The sequence below is a fragment of the Rhamphochromis sp. 'chilingali' genome (genome assembly GCF_963969265.1).
Source record: "Rhamphochromis sp. 'chilingali' genome assembly, chromosome: 13".
Lineage (NCBI taxonomy): Eukaryota > Metazoa > Chordata > Actinopteri > Cichliformes > Cichlidae > Rhamphochromis > Rhamphochromis sp. 'chilingali'.
Genome location: NC_137940.1, coordinates 36,356,960 through 36,383,595, shown reverse-complemented (window position 1 = coordinate 36,383,595; position 26,636 = coordinate 36,356,960). Strand labels below are relative to the sequence as shown.

Here is a 26,636-nt window from a genome sequence, read left to right as displayed (position 1 = left end):
TTTGAAGTGCAACTGTATTGCCAGCAGGTGCCAGCAGTAGCATTATAGTCCAATAGTGATACAGAACGGTAACCTAGGAAGTGTTTCCTTAATAAACCTGCTCAGCTTTTTACTTTAATTGTTGTTATACTAGCTTAACCTTGTAACTCTTCAGGAGCCTGCATAGAATAGTAAAATTGAAACAGAAGTATTTTCTGCGTGGGATCTTGTGTTGAGCTCTTTAACTAGTTGCTTAAAGCCATTCTTTTCCACCGTAACCGCATCAGTCCCCGCTGTTTGTTCTTTTTGTTATTTGGATTGCTACTAGCGAGTGCTCCAGCAACTGCCTGTTGAGTCACCAGCTGCTCGTATCTCCTCCTCACATGCCTCAATAGGCTGGTTGTAGTCAATGCTGTGTTTTTGCCTTAAGTGGTGGAACGGGTTTATTTCCATCTTTACCAGGAAGAGTTTCCTTATATATTTTGTAAAATATGGGGCTTAGTTGGAGGTCTGACCTCTTGTAGCCACCTCACTTGCATATTATTGAAGCAGCTCCTTTTTTTTTTTTTAGGCCTTAAATTGTCATCAGAGGCTGGCACACTGCTCTCAGACATGGTTTTTTTTTTTAAATACTGCTATCATTGTGGACAGCATGGCACAGCCCTATGAGGCATCTGATGAATCTGATAGTCCCCAAATTAAGTCTGCATCATGACTACTACCCCAGCTATAAAGGACTGTCTTCAGCAGCAAGAAGAACAAAGTGACCTCCAGCAAATGGTTTAAAGATGACGAAGACATTTTGGGTTTTCATCAAAAATCAGAAGCAGTTAAGACGATAACTCAACAGCTTTTAACACCTGCTGCCTTTAGAACAAGCCTATTATATAAGTCAGAAGCAAATATTTTGATTGCCTTGCCATGTCATAAAATAGTAGTTGTCATAGAAGTAGTACATAGTAATTAACCTGTAATTAAAAGGAAACGACTGACACATTACACATTCATGTGGTTAACAATAGACTGATTTTAAAAGCACAACATGCTACCAGATTGTCACTTTAACTTTGTTTGCAAGAAAGATAAACAATAGTGTTTAAGGAGTAGATGAAAGATGCCTGCAGGATGTTACACGTCAGATGAACTGTATTGCTTTGTCGGTGTTTGATTTTAGTAGAAGCAGATTAATCAGCAGAAACAGTAACTGTTACATCATCTTTTGAAGAGCCTTACTTTGACATGTCTGTGACATGATCACAGTTCTGAAAAATCTGTCACTGAAAATTAATTAGTCGAGTTTTAATACTTTCTTTAGTAATTTCATGGTTCATTATATATTTTACACAGTTTGGTTATTAAATGTCGTTTAATTTCTTTTTAATTTGTTGGATATCGAACACTGTGGGGATCCACACTCCTCCTGTCTGCTCTGCTGAACCCTCCCACTGTGCTGACTGATAGGACCGCATCTGCATATCTACAAATAAACTAAGGAAAAACATTAAATTCTCCCAGAAATTAGTTTGCTGTAAGATGTCTCAGATTCATTATTTTGCTGGTTAATTTATGTATTTCCTGATTCCGCTGGTGACCAACATGTCTGGCAATCAGTAAATGTCACCGTCTGTAAAACAGTTTTAACTAGTGTCACTTTTTTTAAACATACAGTATCTCGAGCATCACATTTTGCATATAACCTTTTGTGACAGATTTGCGAGCAGCGCTCTTGCATGTGCATGCACAAATGCAAAAGCTTCACTCACCCCGCGGCATAATTGTAAACTCCAGATCCTCTGCAGATGATGTTGACACATTGGACGATGTGGTGAGGAGCATCATTTCCATTTTATAAAGTTCCATATTGAGACTAGTATGCACAAAAAAGTGCAGTGTTTGCCTGTGTTTCAGTATGAGAGTAGATGTGTCCATGTTTCCCAGCCCCAGTGTGAATCAGCATTGTAAATAAAGCTGCTCTGATATGTAGACCCACTTGCATTATCTGTAAGTTCATCATTCAAACAACAGGGGTGACAGAGAAAGAATGACTCAGTAAAAACTTCTTGAAATATGCATGTGGTTTGCAAGATTATTTATTCATGCATGGCTGTGTATTCCATTATGTGTAGGCTGCTTGTGTGTCACTGTTGTTGACAGAGAATCACTCAGGGAATAAGTACGCAATGTGAATGCAACTTAAAAGATTTAGTATGGGCTGAGGTGATATCTGACCAAAGGTTGGTTATTCAGTGCAACTCTGTTTATTGTTACTGTGTAGGTGTTACCTTTTCCCTTTGGAAGGAAACTACTGTTTGAGCTCATTCATATTTCTCTCCTGCCTCCAGATTTTGACCCTAGCCTTGGTATGATGGCTGGAATTACCCCCATGAACCCAATGATGCCCGGCCTCGGTATGGTACCTGCAGCTCTCTCCCAAGACGTACCGGTTGTCAAGGAGATCATCCACTGCAAAAGCTGCACCTTGTTCCCCCCCAACCCCAGTAAGTCATAGTATTATGCTAATCCTACACCGGCTCTTTTCTTCTAATACAGCTAAAAAGACCACATTTCTTTGGCAGACATCGGCTTGTGTTAGAGCTTGAGATGCAGCACCTTAATTAAAAATACCTCAAAGAAGGGTCAGGTTTTGAAGTGCATTATTTTTTAATTTGGTTTAATTAATAATCTTGTTAATAATTTCCCAGTGTCCTGGACAGCATCTTCAGCTAAATTGATCGGAACATTAGTTCAGATTGAGCATAGATGGCTACAAAGTTGAGACCAAACAGCTGATCTCATCAGCTGGTTTCAATTCCAGCTGACATCAGCTGACCACTGATCATGTTGGTAAAATCTTAAGTAAGCCCTTTTATTTACATTGCTTTAGCCTGCTGACAGTTGTCGTGCAAGCCACTTTGCAACCCACATCAAGCTCCAGTCTGTTCTGTTTGTGATTCTACTTTCGTGCTTCAATGTCCTTATGCTTTCGATCCATGTGCAGAACTGTAGGGAAGTCCCACAACATCTACGCCAAAATTATTTTTTCACTTTACTGCAGATGCAAAAGAAATGAAAAAAAGAAAAAAGAAAAAAATTGAGTTGTTTCTTGAAGATTTGATCATATTTATCAGTTTAGGTGATTTATTGCTTTGCAGGATTTCTACCCATACGGTTTTGTTAAAATGTTGCTTAGACTTAGTATTACACTGTCATAAACAATGTCAGTACAAGAGAAGATACACCTGTTCACTTTAAGCTGCATTTACATTCTGACAAACACAGTGGAAATTCTCAGGGCAAAAATCTCACTTTGTATAATCTGATGGTATGTGTGTTTCCCAGAGTGGCGTTTATATTTATCTCACCGCCACCTTCCAATTATTCTGAGTTAGGAACCAAAATAGTGGGGGGGTACTTTGATTGATCCCACCTCTGCTTTACGGATTTCCTGCTGCATAAAGCTCTCTGCCTGGGGACTTTTTTCAAACAAGTGCTACATGTCATCTTCAAGGTGAACTGAAAGAAAAGCTCCTTACCACATTAGCATTCACTAGTTTACAATCCTTTTGCAAAACAAAACACACTCCTGAATTTTATTAGGCAAATATTGTTTTTCACGGCGCACATAAAGCTGTTTTAAGATATTCTTGTGCATCTGCTGTATGCATTTTGGCTCAGTATATGTGACAAAATAGAGCAGAGAGAAAAGCAGATTAAAAGTTTAACTTCACCTTGGATCATATTTCGAGCTAGTTGTCAGGAGCAAGTACAGAAATGAACCAGGTACTTTGTTCAGGGGCACCTACAAACCCTGAGGCTAAATGAGGGATCAGCTTGTCAAGAAATTACCCAACAACTTTATAGCCTGTCACAGTCACTCACAAGCGCGAGTGAAAACTTTTTGTGGAAAATGATCTCTTCCCAAAACCTTTTCAATCCTTGGTGGCACATGGACATGAGGCTTAATTGGTAACCTTTTTCATCCTCCTTGTTACTTTCTACTTCCCTGCCTTTCTACTCTGCTCCACTTACTCTTCTCTCGCTTTTTTGCTCCCCAGCTCTACTTATGATCTTTTTGCGTGTCACTTATTCCAGTGTCACAAAAAAGCAGTCCATCTATAAGCCAGGTATTTTAAAATAGGCAGACAATTGAGAAGCTGTCTAGCTTGATTCTTCTCATGAAAGCTAAGTAGCTCTGTAGGAGGTCTACAGGAATGGCTAATGCCCAGTGAGAATTGGCGCCTTATCAAATGGGTTGATTTTGTGTTTCTGTGGCTCTGAGAGTTCTGGTGTCGATCTCAGGTGTATCTGTCAGGGTCGCATTTTCCAGCTAAGGGAACTGACTAAAACCAGTTCAGGTATTTGGCAAGGTTGTGGTATGTCGCCAGTTTATTTACAATATCTCATCTACACTTTGACTCATTCTATTTCCATCCCGAAAACTGTTAATTGAGAAATAATATTAAAAATATGTTGCTGAGCCTTAAGGTAATGACTATCAGGCCAAACCCCAAAGGAGTTTTGCACTTAACAGACCATTACAGGACCTTTGAAGGTGTCTTGAGGAATTGGACAACACATCTTTATGGAGCGAGGCAAGGCCAGCATATCTAACAGACTGCAAACGTAACGCTGTTCTTTGTCTTGTTTCTTCTTTGGGAGGTTTTGCTATGTAAATTACCCTTCTACCAGATGTGGTGTGAACATCTGGCGATCACTATAATGTAAAAGATGGATGATAAGTCAAACCTGGTCTCTTCCTGCTGTTGTTCTGTGGTCTTAAGTGTAATGCTCACATTTCTTGTAGGAGCTTTAAGGCATGGGCAGTGATCACCTTTACACAGTAAACTGCAGTGGACTCTGTTCTGACACATCTTACACTTACACTACTTCTGCTTTTGTGTATGTGATTGGACCACACGGGCCAGCCATCACTCCACATCACTCGTTGTCCTTCATTTGATAACCTTTCTGAAGCTACTAACTTCGACCTGTCATTTTGGAGTTGCTCTGAGCAGTCGTCTAGCCATCGCAATTTGGCCTTTTGTCAGAGTTGCCTGAACTCTTACACATCCATTTTCTCCTGTCTCCAACACAAACTTGAAATCCTGTCTGTTTGCTTGCTGCTTATTACATTCCAAGCCTGAAAGGTATCATTGTTACAGGATCAGTGTTATTAATTTCACGTCTTTATATGTGGTGTCAGTGACGATTATCTCACCTCGACTGAAAAATTCAGTCAGCTAAAGGACAGGGCTGGGCGTGGCATGTGGGGATATATCTGGAGACCTCTGAAGCTAAAAAGAGAGTCTGACGTGCAGAAAACGGTAGAAAACCGCTTTATTTAAGTCAATACTGTCAGATAGTTAAATGCACAGTTGCACCGGATACTGTATCAGCTTTTATTTAACAGGCAAGAAAGTTTACCCAGTCTTTCATATCAAAAAGTGGTGTTTTATTTTTGAGAATAGGATCTTGTCAGCATCTGTCTCGCTAAGGCTGTGTTGTCTTCCCAGTATGACAGAACTGACGGGTGAGTGAGAGGAGAACATTTTGATAGCACTGAATCATTATTTCATACTGCATGCTGTCAAAAGTGCTTTGAGATGCAAAATAGTGGTGGCCGGGACAAATCGTTGGGAGATGAAGTTATTTGAAGTCTTTGTCATGTGTTTACCCAGAGAACATATAATACAGTTGGATTATACTTCACCATTGAGCCAGTATAAAGCTTGCTGTTAATGGAATGTGCATGAATCACTGTTACAGTAACTAAGGACTGCTGCTTGGAACCAGAGCCATATTAATGTTGCTCACGGTTTGAACTGTAACAGCGAAGCAAACACTGGCATTAGCTGCATTGAGGCGTTAAGCAAATATCACAGGAAAGTACTCGCATCTTGGCAACAAGGTTGCATATGGTGTCCATCACAAGTAGTCATTACCCTCTAGCTGCACACACTCAACCTGACACCGCATGCAGCATCCTCGCTCACTGACCTTTTAGCTGAGCAACAACAACCCTTTCAGCCCTCCCCCAGCTCTTGTGTGTTCTCGCTCTTCTGTCTTCTCAGTGTGCATAACCTTACAATCAGCGTACATCCTCATCAAGCCCTTCTTCTCAATGCGTCCCCCCTCTTGACTTCAGTCAAACCCTCTCAATTCAGCATTGATCACTGGTTCACCTTCTCTACTGCCTCTTTTGCCTGGTCGACTATACACAGCAAATCCAGCATGTCCAAATTAACACTGTCGGATTTGATTTCAACACTATTAAAGTCTCTATATGGGTCCACACCAGAGAGTGTTAATTTAACTCTTTTTGGAGAGTTGGTACGTTAACTCTGATTTAGTGTTAAACACCAAATCTGTCTGGAGTTGATAATTTAACACTTGGTGTTAAGAGTTTATATATTAACTCTCAAAGAGTATTTTAGTTTAACTATGTAAGAGTTATCTTCTAATTCATTCTAAAAAGCGGGAATTTTACTGTTCTTAACTTCTAGAAATTTCTTTTGGAAATAAACATTTACTAAAAAGATGCAATGGTTTTTGAAAAACATTTATTCTGAACTGTGCACCACAATTTCAAAACATTTTCTGAAAGATGTAACAGTATACATGTTCTCACTTTCATTAGAATTTTGTTTATCAAAAGGTCTGACATGGTAAATGCAAATAACAGCATCTCATCACTTATTTCTTCAATACAATATGCATGTCCTTCATTCATCCCTTTGTGGAACTTCAGCGCACTTCTGCTCTCCCCCATATTCCATCTTCACAAGCATATCCTGTGCGGAGATTGAATAAAAATTAGTTGACACTAATTAACGGCCCAAATAATCCAGTAAACAATTGCAGCACAGTAAAAAAAAGGAATCCTCTTTGAGCCATTACTTGTGTAAAGTATTTTCCCAAAAGACAAAGACGCAGGCAACAGGTAATACTGAACTAAATGTAAAACCTCAACCTTTTTCATTTTTACCTAAACCGTGTGCACAAAACTCTGGAGGGATCTATGCTAACGTAGAATCCAGTCAGGACGTCTGCTACTGCTGTTTGCTCGTTTTTTTATTTTTATGGGCGATCGTTTTCAGGCTTCCAGTAGCACCATTATACCAACATTTCACATTCTAGACATTGTTTTAGGTGTATTTGACCAAAAGTTTGACTGAAAATTCACATGCAAGCTTTTTTTCAAGGCTGTGGTATTTGCCTGCAAACAATACCTTTCAGCTAGCTAAAACAGAATATTATGCTATCACCGAGCAACATGGCTAATGCCTTTCACACAGCTTTGTCTCAACTCCAAAGAGCCACAGAAGTAAAAGCTAATAATAATAATTGAAACAATCTTTGAAAAAATGACTTACCAAGCATGGCAAACAACTCAAATATGTAGAGCAAAATGTTCTGAAACGGCTTCACTTCAGCTTCGATTGGAGCCGTGCTGGGGGCGGAGTCTGTGAATGTACTCTGTTGGTGTCATAGCCCCTGTAGGAGTTCAGAGTTAAGAGGTCAAGAGTTAATGTTTCCATTGTAACACCTCCAGATTTGACAGAGAAACACTCATTTTTAACACTCGATTTTAACTACTATCATTTTACACCTCAGAGTTACATTAAAAGAATGTGACTCTGCTTAGAGTAAAATTAACTCTACTTTTGCAAGAAGACTATTAACACCAAAACATTTAACACTTTTGAATTTGCTGTGTATAATGCTTCGGTGGTATTGTAAATGGTTTGCAAAGGCTTTGCTCCCAGTATTTGGACCTATGGACCCACTTCAAAGCTTGATAACTGTTTTTCTTATCCAACCCTCTGAGGATGTTGTTAGAGAAGAGTTTGTATAGCTATCTTTAAAGAGATTTTAGTATTCTTGCAGTGTGTACCAGTTCGACATATGAACACATACAGTATAAAATATTTAGGAAGGATGCTCAGAAATGTTTGGTTGGTTTGTTTGTTTGTTTTTTCCCAGTTTCTTGGCTCATTATTGATTTTGATGCATTTCGCGCAAGCGTTGCGCGCCATAAGCAGGGCCCCATTGTACATGCCAGTGCTTCATGTGTTTGCAACAACCAGTTATTCAGACAGTAGTAAGCAAACCGATTAAACCAAACAAAAGCAAACAGACACTGATGTGCAGATCGCAGTGTGTGCAGTTGTGAGACAGTTGTGCCATTTTTCACCGTAATTCTTCGTGCACATGGCTTAGTTTACCCCTGACAAGAATCAGCTAAACATAGGTACTTGAATGTGTGTAGATTGTAGTTTGTCTTTTGTGGTGGGGTGTGGTCTGCGGGGCCGTGCGGACGCACTTGCACAGCATCCGCAATCACGTCCGCCGTGTTAAAACACGGGACTCAGGGGTTGGTGGAGTGTTTTGTGGTGCGGTTCATGTGCGGCTGGCAGCCTGTGAGCTGCAGCCGCAGCAAATAAAGACGGCTCAAAATGACGATCTGCGGTCCCGCCGTGCCTTATTCACACCACACTCTTGTAAACTGTTGGCCTTTGAGGGACAAAGCTTCCTCTCTGTGGCATCTTCTCAGACCATGAAAGGGTGTCTGGTCAGTCGAGCTGATGGATTACAATAACCTGTGACAGTGTAGCAAACCACTGGGTGGTCATATGAAGAGCAGGCCATTGGGACAGGGCTGAACTAAAAATTAGCCAGTCTGTTTGCTTTACAGCCACATTCATGAAACTGTATGTGCAGAATAATTCGGTCTAATACAAGAGAAAATCACAGGGTAATTTTTGAGCCACTGGTTTGTCCTTTATTATATTATTAGTACTTTCTAACCTGCTAAAATTCTGTTTTGTCTCTTCCATTTAGCCGTCTGCTCAATTTTCTGTTTCTCCTGCTTTCCTTTGTGTGCACTGTCGAAAACACAGAATGTTTTTTAGTCATTTGTGTTGTATGATTTCCCAAATGATTTCCACAAAAGATCCTGCAAAAGCTGCTCCATCCATCCTCTTCCTATGCTTCCTTAGCCTCAGGTTCACTGGCTCATTATATTTGCATAAAATGCAATCACATGCACTGTTCATAAATGCTTTGATATCCTCTGATATCGTGTATTTACTGTAATCTGGAAGTCACAAATAGCTCATCTAGAGAGTTGTTTCTAATTCGTTTGCATAAAATGTTCGATTGTGATAAACAGTGCGATTCAGTAGCACAGCAGGCAGCCGAGGGGATTGCAAAATGATTTCACTCCTGCTAAGTTTTAAAAGATACACAGAAATTCACAGATTTAGGCCAAAAAAAAACCCAAGACTTTCCATTGTATTCTTTTTAGATAACTTACAGCATGTCACATTAGGTTATTTCTGCACTGCACCTGTTCTCCCTTCTCTGTCCTCCTTGCTCCATCGGCCGCTCGTGGACCGAAAAGGTCAGTTAATTTGGAAGTCTTTGTTGCATCTGCCAACAAAGCGTTTCTGTGCTATCGCAGCTTTTTCTGCTCTGCCTTTACTTTTTCTGTCCATCTCAACTGAAAAACTAGTCTAATCCGCCAACTCTAGAGGTCAAGGAATGAAACAGACGATGTTTGCTTTAACGGTCGCATTTAAAGAAAAGGAGAGGCAGGGGGAGGGATGGGTTGTTGGAGCCTGTGTGTAAAGGTAGAAGAGATACAGGGGGAAAAATTAAAAGAAAGAGATGGTGCTGGCTCCGGCTCAGAGACATAAAGTTTGTTTGCAGCTCTTAACAGTGCTGCATGCAAGTACAAGGAGTTCTGACAGCAGGGGATTATGAGCTGATAAAGCTTTTTAGCCAAAAGAAAACTCTGACTTTGGATCGTTATGTTTTCACAACTAAACTTCCTTCCCCTAACTTTTTTCTTTGTGTGTTACATGATGCTGTAGTATATTGTTGTGCTTATAATAACTAAATAATGTAACAGTTAGCAATATATTGTTTATTATTGCCAAACCAAGGCTTGGCTTTAAACTGTCCAAGTGCATAGCCGGTTGGCTTTTTATTAGATATTATGAACCAGTTGTTTCACCTTTGTTCCTTATGATCATGCTGTGCATCTGCTAGGTCAGTCAGTAATTACTTGTTGTTAATAGTAAGCAATGAAATTTTACATGATTACATGTTCAGTATGCTTTGTTTAGTATAGACTTTCTAAGGTAGTAGTATCTCGCGAATAGTCAGGCTCCCCAAATAGCATGTGGTTAATTATTTAAAATAAATATGGTAAGATGTTAACTTTTACAAAACCTCCAAGTGTTAATAGTCTCCAAGTAGCTCAGAATTAAAGCTTCCTACTGTCTGGTATAAAGTTGCCTCCCCAGAACCAAGTAATAATAAAATCCTTTATAGTGCACAACTTCTGCAGTTAACAAGTTCTATTTGTAACACCGTAAACACATTAAAATGATACAGGGTTTATTCCAGTTAAACAAGAAGTCATTACACGTAGAACGATCCCATTTCATACTCGTCCACTTCAGAGATTTTCTGAAAAGCAGTTGAAAGAGGCTGCAATTGTTCAAGGCTACGAAACAATCATTGTTTTCAGCTGACGGAGCTTTTTGTTGTGCAGGATTATCTATGTGCACAGCCAATCCAGATGTTTAATGCCCACTGAGTTCCTGTTATCAGTTCTCGTGAGTCTCATAGGAATGATCTTTAACAGGCTAATCTCCCTACAAACCTGCCTGCAGAGATTAGTAGGCAGTTATCATTCACTGTAATCAGCGATTGAACAGAAAACAACACAGAGCATTGAGAAAACCTCAGGTAAATATGTTAACCTTGAAACTTAACCCAAAAAGTCATTTTGGTGTCTAAACGTAACCAAATAACATGTTTAAATGTTTGAGGCTGCAGAACGAAGAATGCCTGTTCTTGTGGTACAGCACAAAGTAAGAGCATATATAGAACAACATATATAAGAACATAACTTATTAATGACGACTTTCTTCCTTATTGTTAAGTAGGAGGCTATTGATCGAGAATAAGGCATTAGTGTTTCATAGTAGCTAATAATGATCCTAAACTGTTACCAAAACCGAAACTGCATCAGGAGTCCACTACCAGTCTAGTTTGTTGTTGAGCATGAGATGAGCCACCCTGCTGAGAACACAGCAGCTCGTGCCGTCCTCTCCGTCATTCTTTTATCAAATCCTGTGCTGCATTGAATCCAGAGCTTTCATTAAAGTTTGAGTTCTTGCTTTACAAGCATCAGTGGAAGACTGTTTGGTTGTTGAATGACAAAACAAAATATAAAGAAACATGAACCATGTGTAACGTGAATCTGAAATTGTATTCACCAGTGCATATATGAGAATAATGAGAATATGAGGGGAGTTTTTTTCTGACTGCACTCTAGATGTGTGCACTTGTGTCAACAGATGAATCCTTTAAAGACTGATCCAGAAGGCAGAATAGGAAACTCAGGGTGCTGCTAGACTCTTTCTTAACAGCTGTTACTAGGAAAAAATACTTTTTTGTTTTTCGTTTCATGCCACTACTGAAATCTACTACTAAAAACACCTATATCCTGACCAATCTTCCTCCTATATCTCAGGTATCCAACCAGGTTCAGCCCCATTGCAGAGATTTCCTAGTAGACGTCTAGAAATACAGCATCCTCTGCACTACACTGATTAGCTGGTTCACTTCTCGTAGACCACGCTAATCATATTCATCATGGATGAGAAGCCGTAGCTATTGGAGATTAAATCAGTCAACATTCATCTGTGATGAATAAGTGATTTCTGCAGTGCGAGGGACCCTTCACATTAAAAGATCTGTCACTTTGGGGCCAACAGAATTTCATTTTCATGGATGGGAGGGTTTGATTTTTCAGTTTCTCTTACAAAAAAACTCTTGCTTAAAGAGGTCATTATTCATTAATGATATGATTAAGCTTCATAATTTTTTTAGGTCATGAGTGCTCTATTCTAGAATGACTTCACTGAAAATGCACAGCATCACCCTGAGAATTTGGTTTTTGCTTGTATTATATACAGATGCCATCTTGCTCTTTTAATGTTGCTGTGATCTGGCCCTCATTATTCTCAGTCTGAATGTAGAGGCTTTTTCTAAAATGGATTTTTCATTAATGCCCTGCTATTACGCTGCATTTGCTTTTGTCAGTCTTGCTTATTTGGTGATGGGATCCTTTATTATGCTATAATTATTTATTAAAATTTTGCATTTCTCATAGCACCAATGGTCTTCTCTTCTCTTTATTTTAATGGATATTTTTATTGTACATGTGTCACGGGGTACACGTGAACTCATTATTTAAACCCCACACCCCCATACCATCGGCTTGCGTCACCCTGCACGATTGGCGATCCCCCCGCACGTCTCCCCGACCGACGCCCTTAACAAGTAAGTGGGAACCAAAATCTAGCCACCCCCGATGCGGCTCACAACTTGCTCCTCACCCCTTTTATTCCTCTACTCGGTCGTCAGAAAGATACGCCGCCCCGGGTGCCAAATCGAACTAATGGTGGCGATCTAATGGTGGCGGTGCCATACTCAGCGGACTCTGCCTTGAGACGGGTCACTCCGTCACAACATGATAATCCAGGTTTTATTTTTATGGTTGGCTGCAGTTCTGCTTTATTTTCATCTATAGTTTTGACTTGTCTCCATGTTTAATACACAGATGTCTTAAAAAAGACAAAATAAACACCTATTCGATTAAAAGCTGAACAAAATGTTATTATTACAAAGTGATGAAAGGTTTTTTAATCATTTTCCCTCATTTTTCAGGCAGTGCTGTTGATAATAGTTCTGTTTGTTACTTTGTTTTTGTTTTGTTTTTTTCTTGCAATGAATTTTAAAGAAAACCACTTTTCTCTGGCAAAGTCCAATCAATGGTTACCGCTGCTTGTATTGTTTTCATCTTCACAAGGAGCAAAATTCATGCTCAAAATAAAGTGTTTTACCCGAATTGTTCTCGGGTTGCCTGTGTTTAAGTTTAAGAAACATTGCAGAGGACTTTTTTGAACTGCAAACATTAAGAAATGCTGTCGACTAATTAGAGTTGTTAGTTTTTCCAGCCTCGTATTTATATTTCAACTTGATGATGTCTTACACATGGCTGTTCTTTGTCACAGACCTGCCCCCTCCGGCAACCAGAGACCGCCCTCCGGGATGTAAGACTGTGTTTGTCGGTGGTCTGCCAGAAAATGCCACAGAGCAGCTCATCATGGAGGTCTTTGGACAGTGTGGCGATATCACAGCCATACGCAAAAGCAAGAAGAACTTTTGCCATATCAGATTTGCGGAGGAGCCAACTGTGGACAAGGCGCTCTTCCTGTCAGGTAAGAGGTCGCAAATCTAAAGCCTTAATTTTATTTATTGTTTAAGGCCTTACTGATGAAACGCAGTGGTGTGAATTTCTGTAGTTCAAGTACCACTTAAAGAATCACAAAGTGAGCTTGTGGATGTCCTGCTGCCATCCGTGTTTTCATTGAGCACTTCAGTGCTTTGGTAAAATGCCTACCAAAAACAAACAAAACAACTGTCAGAAAATATCAAGACCTTTGCTAAAACAACTCGCTGTGTAAACCTTGCTGGTACCATGTTTGACCCTCTTTCTGATATGAGAACTGCCTTATTCTGCTGGAGACATTCATAAGAGAGTCTGCTCCATGTTAACATAGCATGACGATAACGTAATAGCATCACACAGTTGCTGCAGATTTTTTCAGTTGCACCACAACCCGAAGGTGCTTTCCTGGATTGCGATGGGGTGACTGTGGAGGCCTTTTTAGTACAGTGATCTAATTTCCATTTTAAGGACACCAGTTTGTGATGGTTTGAGCTTTGTGACGTGGCATGTTACCTTACTCAAAGTAGCCATCAGAAGATGGGTACAGTGTGGTTATAAAGGGATGGACATGGTCAGCAGCAGCACTCAGGCTGCGGTGTTGAAACAATGGATTGCCAGAAAACATCCCTCCAACTAGTGCTGGGCGATATGACGATATGTATCGTGTGGACGAGAGAAAAGTGTCTTCTATCGTTTCTAACCCAAATTTTATAAATTATTACATAAAATATATAGTTAACCCTTTACAACCGGTCGGAGCAGGCAAACTCCGTTTTACCTAACTATTTTTAAATCCCTGTAGAACTGGAACCACGTAAGGTAGCGAAAAAAAAATTTTTTGCATGTGAAACCGGAGTCGTACTTACATCTAATGCCATCAGCTTGCCCTAGGTCACGATTTCCTTCCACATATAGCTTTGCAAACATTGCATAAGAAGCACTTGCAGCAACAAAAGCATAATATTCCAGAAACACGCTTTGCTGATGTTCATAACACTTCCTACGTTGGCATATACGTCAGCACGAACTATCGCACATCCGCCATTACCTGCCCGAAACCGGAAGTGACGTCATTTCCGCGAAAGGGCCTTATAAGCCTATGTTGGTGTTTTTAAAAGTCATGTTTGATTTTATGCTTTTCTGTATCGTTTCTGGGATGCTTAGAAATTATAATTATAATATTTATTTTCATTTTTCCTGTAGTATATAAAAATTAGTGTATCTCAGAAATAAAACTATGAAGACACTCAAAATAAATTTCTCGTGGTTGGAAACTATTTTGTGCAACTTTTTTGTATTTACAGTTTTGAGGGATAAGCCTCTTAAATTTTTCTTACTAGAAATATATGTAAAAACAAAAAAACAAAAACGATTTTAAATTTTTTGTAGTTTATTGCACTACAAATTTTTGCAATTTATATAGTTACTATGGACTTAATGCATACATATTTTTAATATTTGGGCTATAACGGTTGTATTGATGTATGGAAACTTGAAATGCTCCCACAAATGGCACTACAGCATGTAAAAACATAAAGATAAGCTCTGGCGGACTTGGTTCTATGGTAGGTCTTAAAGGGTTAAGTAGCCTGTGGCAAATATATTAGTGTTGTCTTCTCACTATACATGCTCTTAACTTTATGCAAGAGAAGATAAAGTATAAAAAAAATGATAATTTTTGCAAAGAAATTCCGTCTTGTGGTTTGCGACCTGGTGCTGCTGTACGTGCACCCGGATTTGCGACATACTTTACGGTAACTCACAACAAAGACTGCACCCTCGGCACTTGCTGTTTACAGACTGCGTACTTTCTAGATGACCACAGGTCAGGTGGTATATCATGATATATATCGTTATCGTGATATAAAATAATTCATATCGTGATAAATATTTTTTCCATATCGCCCAGCACTACCTCACACCACTACAACACCGCCAGTCTGATACAAGGCAGGATAGATGATGTTTACACCAAATTCTGACCCTACTGTTGCCGCAGTAATCGAGAGTCACCAGTCCAGGCAGAGTTTTTTTCCAGTCCTCCATTGTCCAATTGTGGTGAGTCTGTGTGAATTTTAGCTTTATATTGCTGTTCTTAGCTGACAGGAGTGGCACCTGCTGCAGTCTTCTGCTGCTGTAGCCCATCTGCTTCAAGGCTCAGTGTGTTGTGCGTTTAGAGATGCTCTTCTACGTACTTTGTTTATATCAAGTGGTTAAATATTCAAAATCCCACAAACAAAGACCTTTTGGATATTTTTTTCTTTCTCTGTAAAATCTAGAGATGGTGGTACAGGGAAATCCCAGTAGATCAGTGCATTTGTAATTCACCTTCAGCACCCAAGGTTAAACTTTGTGGCTATACCACAAAGAAGAGCATTCAATTATTAAAAATGTTTTCGTATTTCTTTATTAGACTGAGCACCATCAGAAATCAAAAACTGGCTAGTCTCTATTAAGTCACTTAAGGAAAGAGATCTAAGCGGAGTTTTCTACTACAGGTGCCAAAAAAATCCATTTACCATGAAGGCAAAAAACCTCTACTAACCATGTATCATTGGCTTATAGGCTCCTATATTACCACAGTAGCTTCTGGACTACAGACATCTTAAATCTCTCAGAGCAAACACATTGTCCTGTGTTCCTGCTCCCCCCAAACTCTTAACCCAATTCAGGAATATTCTCTGCGTTATTGTGTGTCCATGCAGGTAGGTAGGCAGGTGTGTGTATGTCTGAGTGTGGGTTTGAATGAGAGACCCGTCGATTTCGTCCACATATACTCTTACAGTGAGATGTGGGAGTGGGGGTCCATATATTAAAGTGTTGACAGAGCTGTGTAGTTCCCCCATAAATAATACCACACACATACACACACTGTGCAAACACTACCTAGAGATGACACCCACTCAAGCAGCCCACACCAAGATCTCCTCATATGAAATATTGGAGCAGTAGTAGACTGGGAGCCTGAAGCAGAGGGAGCAGACAGTCGAGACCCTGAAATCGCGCTCATTTCTTTTCCTGCTTTTTTTTTTTGTTTGTTGTTGTTGGCATCCAACACTGTTTCACCCTCTTTTTATTTTTCCTTTGATGAGAGTGTGTTGTGTCTGTCAGTAAATCACTCTGCACATCATTACTTTGCTCAGTTGGAAAACACACTCTTACACGTGTGACCGAAAACACACGTTGGATGCACTTTGATCATTTCGAAGCAATTAAATCACAAAATGGACCAGATTTCACTTCAGTCCACAACCAGCCATTAGTGGAAATTGAGTAAGGAGGGGAGAGTGGGGATAAGTGGGAACTAGTGTGGAGAAGAGTGGGGGTAATGAGGGATATTGTGGTGTTTCAGTGCCACTAGAGAAGTAATTGGCCTCTCTAAGTCTCCCTTGTGTATTCCCAAAAGGATGCAGGCCTTCTGTACTCCACAAACCCTACAGCTAATATATCTTCTCAAACCAAGAGATCTAACAAGAAAAAGAGAGTAATGATGAGGGCATGCTGGAGGTGAATCAACTCGTAGATCCCAATAAAAAGTGTCTTCACTGGATTTTGTTGGATCTAAATACACATTGTTGAAAGTAATGGAAAGTGTTTTACTGTTGGCTCAGAGGAAATCCCCAGTGGCACCGACTACACATACCTTTTTAGAGTGTCACTCCTTTCAAATGTATTGCTTTTCAGTTCAGTCAAGTGTAACTTAAATCATTTTTCTCAGTTTTTCGAGCAGTGTAGAAGGTGTAAGACTAATGGAGAGTACCATAGACAAATGAGCACGGTTTAATAAGAAACTGATGTAAACAGGACGTACGAATTTGACAGATGTCCGGGATTAGAAGCATTCATGCCTTGCATTGCTTTGCTGCAGCAGTCTACGTGCCACAGGAGGCTGCGTAACTGTTACTCTGTGACGAGTGATGTCACATGTTACCCTCTACTTTTTTCCCTTCGTGTTCTGAACTGTGAAGTAACAAATGAAACCAGAGGCTTTGTGAGACAGGAAAAATGTAGCAGTGGTTTAGACTAAATTCTGAAATCGTTAGGCTAACATGTAACACCTGTGATCACGCTGTTACTAAGCAGATTGCACATCACATTATAAAAACTGTGTGCACAAAGTTGTTCACTTGTACTGGTACGTTTACTGTTGCTCCTTCTGCTCCTCCACATTAGTTTCTCTTAAGCGCCTCCTACTTCGTTCGACCATTATTTCTCTTTTATTTACAATTTCCGTTTCCTTCCTAGGTTATCGTATCCGTTTGGGTTCAAGCACAGACAAAAAAGACACTGGACGCCTCCACGTCGACTTCGCACAGGCCAGAGACGACCTCTATGAGTGGGAATGTCGCCAGCGCATGTTAGCCAGAGAGGAGCGTCACAGACGCAAGATGGAAGAAGATCGCCTCCGGCCACCATCCCCTCCTCCCATCGTCCACTACTCTGAGCACGAGTGCGGTCAGCTGGGAGACAAGATCAAAGGTAGACATGGATGCTGGCAATCTGTGAAGCATGTACAATGAAAAGCATGCAGGATATGACAACACAAACATAAGAAACACAGATTGGCAGAAGAGAAGAACCTGTCGCATGTGTGGAAGAAAATCATTTGCTTCTGTCACATTGTTATTGAGAGAATACAAAAATAGGCCTCATGGTACTGTCTTTATTCATGCAATCCAAAAACTGACAAGGTAGATAATAAGTCATGACAGTGGTTGAGTACTGCGAGTGTGTGTGCTTGCAGGGATTTCCCAGAGCAGGACATTACAGGAACAGCCATAAACTGCAGCCGGTAAATCTGAGAAAGTAATTCTGATGTTCTAACAAATTTGCTTTCAAAAGACGAAACGGCTGTTAAACACAGTATATCAGTTTACTCTCCCCTCAGCAAATGCTTCTCTCTTATCTCGTCCTCTCTCTTCTACTCTCCTCCCTGCTCATCCTCTCTATTTTTTTCTTCTCAGCTCTTTCTCCCGTTCTCGGCTTTCTGTCGAGTTTCTGGCTGAATAAACTTGTTTCACTAATGAGCAGTGACACTTCCAGGTCTCAGTCACAGTTGCCTAATAACATAATGGCTGTGACTTTGTGCCTCTCAACCATCTGCGTGAGTCTTTTTCAGCTCTCCCTTCCCCAGCCTTTGGTGCGAAGAACTCCAGCACTGTGCCGTTCTAGCCAAGGATTTGTTTCTGATCACTTTGGGCTGCTGTTGTGAAAACTTTTATCCCAACTATTGCTTCAGATTTAGGTTTTCTTTCCAAAGGGGAAAGAGGATTTAGCCGTTTCTCCCAGGCAGTTGTATAACTCAGATCCTGCTTTTAATGACAAGACACCTATAGAGGTTTTCACCAAGATCCCTATAAATGGGTGCTTGTCTCTGCCCTTAGCTGTTGTTGAAGTCCACAAAGTTATTTGTTTCCAAATATATAACTGTGTGTCATAATTTGTTTTTCTTTCATCCAGAGGCACTTGCTTTTAATGTTTCCTTGCTCTTATTAACCCTGCTTTTATTTTGTATATGGTCAGTACAGGAGAACATGTTTTTAATATTACAATGTTCCTGCGTTTCACAGTTTATTATATGAAACATTTATTAGTGACCAGAAAGCAGAGCATATTTTCAGCCTTATGGGATTATAGGTGAGAAGTCTCTGCTTTATCATCATGCTTGGTGTTTGGTGCACTCCTCTCCTACTCCTCTCCTTTCGTGAGACTGTACAGGGTACAGCACGTTTTTTCTTTTCCGTGTCAATCGTAACTCTTACTCTTTCTTGCCCAGATGACGGCAAATTTCCTGAAGCGGTTCGTGTGCTCCTGACCTGGCTTGAACGAGGCGAAGTTAACCGCAGAAACGCCAACAACTTCTACTCCATGATCCAGTCCTCCAACAGCCACATCCGCCGGCTGATGAGCGAGAAGAGTCAGCATGAAAAAGAGATGGAAGAAGCCAAAGACAAGTTCAAGACTGCTCTGGCTGGTATACTGGCTCAATGTGAGTTACTACAGTCTGTCTCTCACAAACACACACTTGCATATTTCAATATTTACACTGTATATACTGTAAGTAAGCTCCTTATTGTGCAATGCAGGAAGAGGATATGATGGCATGAGTCAAATCCTTTTTGGTTCAGTGTAAGTTTTAGGATAGCACACCCACATTGAATGTAAATAGTTTGTAAGCTAGGCAAAGGCACCAAGAATCCAAATCAAGCCTGCATTCTGGAGAACTGTAATCCACTAAAAAGTAAGTATGACATTGTTCACAGTCTCTCACATGATGCACAGACCGTGTGCTTGCACACAAATGTAACTACTGACCGACACACTGCGGATTTAAAGGTTAGGCTTAATAGTGTCATAGCTGCCCTCTTGTCTTGTACTAAATTGTTGTTGGGACCATGGCTTAAAGGTAAGTTTAATTTCTTTCCTAAGAATGAAAATGGTCTGTATTTATATAGCTCTTTATTAGTCCCGAAGGACCCCAAAGCGCTTTACACGATCATCCACCCATCCACACACTGGTGATGGCAGCTACACTGTAGCCACAGCCGCCCTGGGGCGCACTGACAGAGGCGAGGCTGCCGGACACTGGCGCCACCGGGCCCTCTGACCACCACCAGTAGGCAACGGGTGAAGTGTCTTGCCCAAGGACACAACGACCGAGACTGTCCAAGCCGGGGCTCGAACCGGCAACCTTCCGATTACAAGGCGAACTCCCAACTCTTGAGCCACGATCGCCACGAAATGTTCCCTGTAAGGCTCCTGCTCCCTTTTTGTTGCATCTATAATACAAAATATTTCTTTAAAAAGTCAGAGGAATGAAAGGTTCATATTGTTGTTGGAAGAAAACACAGGAGTGGAATGTTAAGGTTGCAGGATGGACGTAGTAACATACTTTCTGCAAGAATACACTGGAGAGCAAGCATGTACAGGGAATGCTTTGCACACTGATGTTGATAAAAAGCCAAAGGCATAATAAAATGGAGAAACCCACCTTTGGCAGCTTCAGCTCTTCAGCTGCTGATTTACACTAAAGTCTGCAACACTTTGTCACCACATGCATGTTAAATACAACGTAACGTCATTAGAGACGGTCGCTAGTTTCGCTGTTTCATTTTTATTAGATAAACAATGCACATGGAAAACACAGATGGTGGGTATATAGTTCTTTGTATAAACCAGAAAGAGAGGCAGGCCTGTTTGTTGTTGTTGTTGTTGTTATTGTTGTTTTGTATTGGCCATTCTCAATTATTTCAGCCAAACATAAATTCTTAGCTTTTTCCTGATACTGTAACTCAGCCTGTGGGGGAGGCTTTATTTGTCATAACAGTTAAAGTCTGTCTGCTTTACTACTTGCCGTCCACAAATTGTAGTTTGTGAAGCTATATGTCACCTTACAGGATGTCTCTTATCCCAAATTTAACAAAAACATGTTCACTTAATCTTTAGTGGTATCTATTGTTGCATACAGTCACATTGCATATGCCCAGGTTTTGAGATACTGGCTTCTGCTGCTACCTCACTAGATTTGAAGTTGTGTTACTTAAAGCCCTGAAAAAAACAGACTCAAAAGCACATTGCTTCTCCAGAAACTCCAGATAATTGACAGTGAAGATTTTGTATTTGACCGACTTTCTGCCGTGTCGAAGACGAGTAGTATACAAAATGTATAAATATTTCCATATATGCTCACAGGCCTGAAAGCCTGTCTGAACATGTGCCTCTCTTCTTTGCCCTGACCATCGATTGGATCCATCAAATTACAGGGTGCTGGGAAGATGATATTGATCCTTGAACTGTGCTATCTCTCACCACTCTGCAAACACACACACACCAACGCACACTTAACTGGAGGTCTTATTGGCTCCCCCTCTGCGTGAGTTAGGGCTTCTGAGATACACAGACCACCCATGACCACCTGCATGACAACAGACGGGTAGCTGGTGGTGGAAAAATCACTCAGTTGATGTACTGCACATAAGACAAAATCTGACACAGAATATATTTAGACCCAGAGCAGCTGTCCCCAACCACATCGCTTCCAGAGTAAATGGAGACCCTAAAGTTAAAGGTTCTGGCTTATTGCCTCGTGCTAATTAGGCACGATGACCCGAAAAAACTCAAAGTCCAGACTCGAGTCTCTACCCTTTAAACGACTTTGTAGTTACAGTCGTGTAAAAGGTTTTAGCAGCGGCATGGAGCTTATGGCATTTGCACAGGAAAAATAAATCAGGAACACTCTTACTTGAACAACTTGTTGTCCTTGGGCAAGGTTCTTGAGAGCCCACGTCTGCAGTGGAGCTGCATTGTGGTCAACGGTAGCATACTGAGAGTCGGCCTTGGTTATTTTTGGCAGCTGGCAGTTGCTGAGCAAAATGTCCCTCATTAAACAATAAGTCTGCAGCCATGCTCGCAGCTCTGAGACACTGTACTCCTTCCTTTCTTCAAGTCACATGTGAGGTACTATAATTTGTCTTTTTTAACTAGTATTAACTTCAGCATCCAAGATGTAATTATGACTGGAAAGCTGACATTTTTGGGGAAACCTGTGATATTCCCAACTGGCATTTAAAAGCACCTGAACTGACAGGAAAAAAGAAGATATGAGTAACTCTTCAGTCAGTGTCAAGATTGAATTCGGTATGTTCAAATTTGTTAGACATGGTGGTGTATTTGGCTAATCGTAAGCCACTCGGTTTAATTATACCATACCTGTTAAATGCAGATTACCCATTAATTTGCTTGCTTGTAGTAAGAAGCTGAGTGAAGTAGCTTCCCAAATATGTGCCTGGAAATATTTCAAGATAGCTACAGAACTACAAGATGTTCCTTCAGAAAATTTCAGGGGAGTTTATCCTCTGGGGTTCATGAATAACTGCCAAGTTTAGTGATCCAGTGGTTATGTTTGTGTCAGCTTGAACTAAAATAATCAATTTGTGCTATAGAGCCGTGTTGGTAATTAAAGTCAAGAGTAGACATGTGCTAAAGAGCAACTGCTCTGCAGAAACCAGTTTGTCTCATATAATTCAAGCACGCTCTGCGGAAATTGTATAATTTATTGAACTTTTGCTTGTGGGAACTATCTGATCACTCTCCCATTGGATGATGCACTGGCATCAGCTGGTAAGTAGAACACACGCATGCATATACCACTGAACGAACACACACACTCTCTCTCACACACACACACACACACACACACACACACACACACACACACACACACACACACACACACACACACACACACACACACACACACACACAGTTCTTTACATCCCTAGTTGACTCCGCTTTTTCACTCCTCTGCTCCTTCCCAACTGTCCTCTCTCTCTTTCTCTCTTTCTCCCTCTCTCTCTCTGTCTTTGGGTGGTCACTGGTCCTTCCCTGCATCCTGCCACAGTTGAACAGATTGTGTCTGTATTCCAAGCTGCTTCCAAACAAAAGGCATGGGACCATTTCTCCAAAGCTCAGCGCAAGAATCTGGACATGTGGCGCAAACAAGCAGAGGTTGGTACATTTTGATTTAACTGTGTCAATCACATCATTTATGGAAAAAATTAGTCATTATCCCACTTTGTTTTACGCCTTCTCAATGTAAAGCTCTTTAAAATGTTGTTTGATACCAAAGAGGTGATGGTAATAATAAAGAAATAATAGGAAAGGGCAGAGCCCTTGTAATAGTAAGTACTTTGACTGAAGCAAGGCTGCAGAGCAGGTGCCTTCTCAATCGAGTCATTGCGAGATCCAGGCACAGACTGAGGCCCAGACCTCTGCCCTTTCCTCCTCCACTCCTTCCTCCAGCCTTGCCTCCCCCATGAAGAGATACAAGGTGCTTGGTGAGTCTGTTTCTTCCACCCCTAAGTGTGTTCAAGAAGAAAGGTAAATCTGTACAAGCCTTCCCTGCCCTCTTCACCAATAAATTAGAAGATGTTGATTTTGGGGGGGCTTTTTTCGTTCTCTGAAGTAAATGATTGAGGGACATATATTGAGAGCTAAAAGCATATTCATTTTCAAGTCTAACAGCACTTTTGTCATCTGCTGTCTGCTTGCTATTTTCTCTCTCTGCCAAATGGAACATTAATTGACATGATGATGGGTTGTATGTAATGGAGGGTCTGGCATGTGTTGCAGTCCTGCGTCTAATGGACCATATATGAGCATATCTGATTGGTAAGTTTCTTTGAACCATAGTATGAAAAACAACCGTTTTAAGATGCAAGTTAAAGCCCAGCTAAGATGCTCATTAATAACAAAATAAGTCATAGCAGAAGCAGCAGTCAACTTGTGCAAAAAAACTTCACATTGAAGGTAGGTGGTGGTGCAAATCAGAAATGTCGCTCCAATTATCAGATGTACTGCAGAATTATGAGCATGGAAATTGTGTTTATAATGACTCATGTTAAGGCCTCTGAGTAAGAGAAAGCAGAATGATGCATATTTAATTGCACATGCTGCCATCAGGAAAGACCCTTTTGTTTTGTTGCCATTCCTCACTCAGTCCTTAAGCAATACACTCACTGGCGAATCATACTTTTGTACATATATAAAAACATACTCTTAGATATTGAAAGTTTTCAAATCTCTTATGCTGTGAACAGTGTTTACATCAGGCCTTGGGGTTTTTTCTGTTCTTTTCCTGCCTTGCATACATTTGAGTGTACAGTATGACCCTAAATGTAAACAAAAGAGACCACGGTGGGTGGACACTGCTGCTAAATATGTCCTGATACAAGGAAACATCCCTGTTTGAAACATCCTTCGAAGTGTTTTCTCTTCAGGCTGTTTTACACTTACAATCGCTGAGAAGCGTTTTAGACACTTCGTGACATTGTGTGCTTGTCTCAAAGTGAGCGATAAGTGAAGTAATTTCAACTCTAGCTGTTGGGTTAGCATAAACCCGAGTTGAGTCTTTATCTCTGGCTGTTAGGGCTCAGGGCCTGGGGGAAAGTAATCGTAACTAGCGAGGTCATATGCAACCGGTAGGCGTCTTCAAGTATAGATTATCCTAATAAATCACTCGGTGCCCTTACTCCCTGTACATTCAAACACTGTGAGGTGTTTTAGTATCTGTCAGCTCATTGCTTTGGATCAGTCTGGCACTTGAGCTTAACCTGCAGCAGGCAGAAAAAAAAAACTCTTCTAAAATGTATTAAATAAATAGGGAACAATTACTCACGTTAGGTATAGAAAAAAATCAACCTCTAAGGAGGCAATGCTCCTTTATGCTTCACCGAATGCTTACAATTCCAAAAAGTGCACTTGCATTTCATGATTGCTTACAAGAAACACATCCACGCCTATATTGCTGGGTTGGTACAGTGCACTCAGCTGCGTGAGCCGGAAGCTGTTACCTTTAGTTATATATGGACGTGTAACAAGAAGTGTGAAAGGCAACTACACATTGTGTGTGAAGGTCAGAGAACCAAAACAATGGGTTTAAAAAGTCAAAAACTGCATGTGGCTGTAGAGGTGGATGCTTCGACTTTAACCATTAAAGCTGATCATTTCTTTACATTACTATCAAATAATGGTTTTATTTTGTTCTTGCCTATCTGTCTTAGAGGCTGTAGTGCTTGCAGCCGCTGTCCAGTGTATAGAGAATAGGTAAGTAAGTGTGTTTGTTTGGGGACAGTTTAACATCAGAGGCAGCCAGTATCACTCTGTGGCCTAAAGGCGAATAATAGAGGAACGGGCGGCGCTGTTGAGGAGCTGCAGCTCACAGGCAGAATCAGACAACAGCTGTCTCTCTGTTTTTATGTGGTGTGTTTGTGTATATGCAGTGGATGTGTGCTTGTGCACAGAGGGTTGTTTCTCCACATGTGCTTGTGTGTTTCGAGTACCTGTTTGACCTGTGCCACGGGCTCAGGCTGATAACATCAGCTGACAGATGGTTTTAAATGTATTTACTCTTGGGCTGCTTGGGCGGCTTTTTTGCTCCCTCCCTTAGAAATTGTTATTTCATTGATTTTGCACTTTTTATCTACTGATGGTGTTTGTAAACACAGCACTCCCCATATGTGTCTTTCTGTATTTATTTCAGTAAATACTTGTTTTCATGTTTCACTGTCTTTATTTCATTGATTGCCTAAGAGACACCCTGTTGATAATGTGTCCGTGTAGTTGTGTGTAATACATGAAGAGAATATCGTGCTTTGAAAAAACTCCTTTGAAAGACACTAGAGGCTCATGCAGGCTTGTTAAGTGATGGCTTGTATGTTTTGCTTTTGTTCTAAAGCATAAATCATATATTTAATGATTTAACCCTTGTGTTGTCCTCGGGTCAAAAATGACCCCTAGGTGTATGGCAAACAAGTGTATGGGAATCCCGAGGACAACACAAATAAATGGAGGTCAAAGTTTAAATCACTTTTGATCGCTAAATGCTGTAAATGAGTGAAGTCGCAGGAGAGAGGAGTATCATGGTGAGATGATATTGATCGATGCCTTTGGCTTTAAATCGGCTGCCTCAAAGTTCAACCGTTAAGCTGCAACAAAGGTTGAGCTCTATAGATGATTGTGCAGCTGTCATATTAACAACTGCTTTTATTATATTCATTAATATGTGTTGCATACATGTGTGAATCAAGTCCTCACCCCTTTTGCAGCACAAGCTAAAATATTAGGCCTGTCAGAGCATGTAATCGTGTATCTAATGCATCGTACATCTAAATTAGCTGTGCATTATAATTCTTTCGAGATGTATATTTTACACTAAAATGCAAGCATGTTACATAAAGGTCCAGACACAGACCAAACAATGAAGATGTGGTAGGATAGTCTTAGTATTAACAGTCGACCATATGTTTATTCGTTTGTTGGTTTTGACTTTCTCTCAGCACAAACCTGGAAGGTTTTGTCTCAATTACAGCCACTCCATTTCAGTGGTATGACCTTAATCTTTAAACCATTTTGAAACCTGCTTCTGGTTACTGGTCTCCAGATGGATGTAGTCATTAGCGATTCTGTCTGTGAGGGTGAAATGAAATGGAGAAGATTGGTATTTTACAGTTACTGCTGGTGTTTCCAGATGTGCCCTCAATTAGAATAAAACATGGGCATAAAAACCAGCAGCAGGCGCAATGTGCACCGAGACACTTATCATGGTTTGTTGTTGTGAATCAGTGTGTAGTGAAATTGAGGAGCTTTGATTTCATTGACAGATGGTAGAGTTGCATTTGTATGGCTGCTTTAATGTGTACTGTTTTTCTCCAAGTACAAAACGGTGAGGTCTCATTGTATATGTGCTACCATATACCCCATTTCCGAGCCATAGAAGGAACTGAGCCCTAGCTCTGATATCATCCTTTTTATCTCTCTGCAGCTGCACTCCTTTGTTCTGTACCAA

General features: G+C 40.6%; 1 protein-coding gene across 11 annotated transcripts in view; it reads left to right on the top strand.

The window, feature by feature from the left end:
• enox2 (ecto-NOX disulfide-thiol exchanger 2) overlaps positions 1-26,636 on the top strand; it is a 186,251-nt gene that overhangs the window by 138,820 nt on the left and 20,795 nt on the right. For all 11 annotated transcript variants that reach the window (XR_013973864.1, XM_080901323.1, XM_080901320.1 and 8 more), the window contains 5 exons: positions 2,322-2,477; positions 13,074-13,280; positions 17,537-17,770; positions 19,068-19,280; positions 22,692-22,798. Coding sequence is in view for 10 of the 11 variants with exons in the window: in XM_080901323.1 (XP_080757449.1) it covers positions 2,322-2,477; positions 13,074-13,280; positions 17,537-17,770; positions 19,068-19,280; positions 22,692-22,798 (917 nt within the window). In the remaining variant the exon portion in view is untranslated. The remainder of the gene's footprint in view (positions 1-2,321; positions 2,478-13,073; positions 13,281-17,536; positions 17,771-19,067; positions 19,281-22,691; positions 22,799-26,636) is intronic.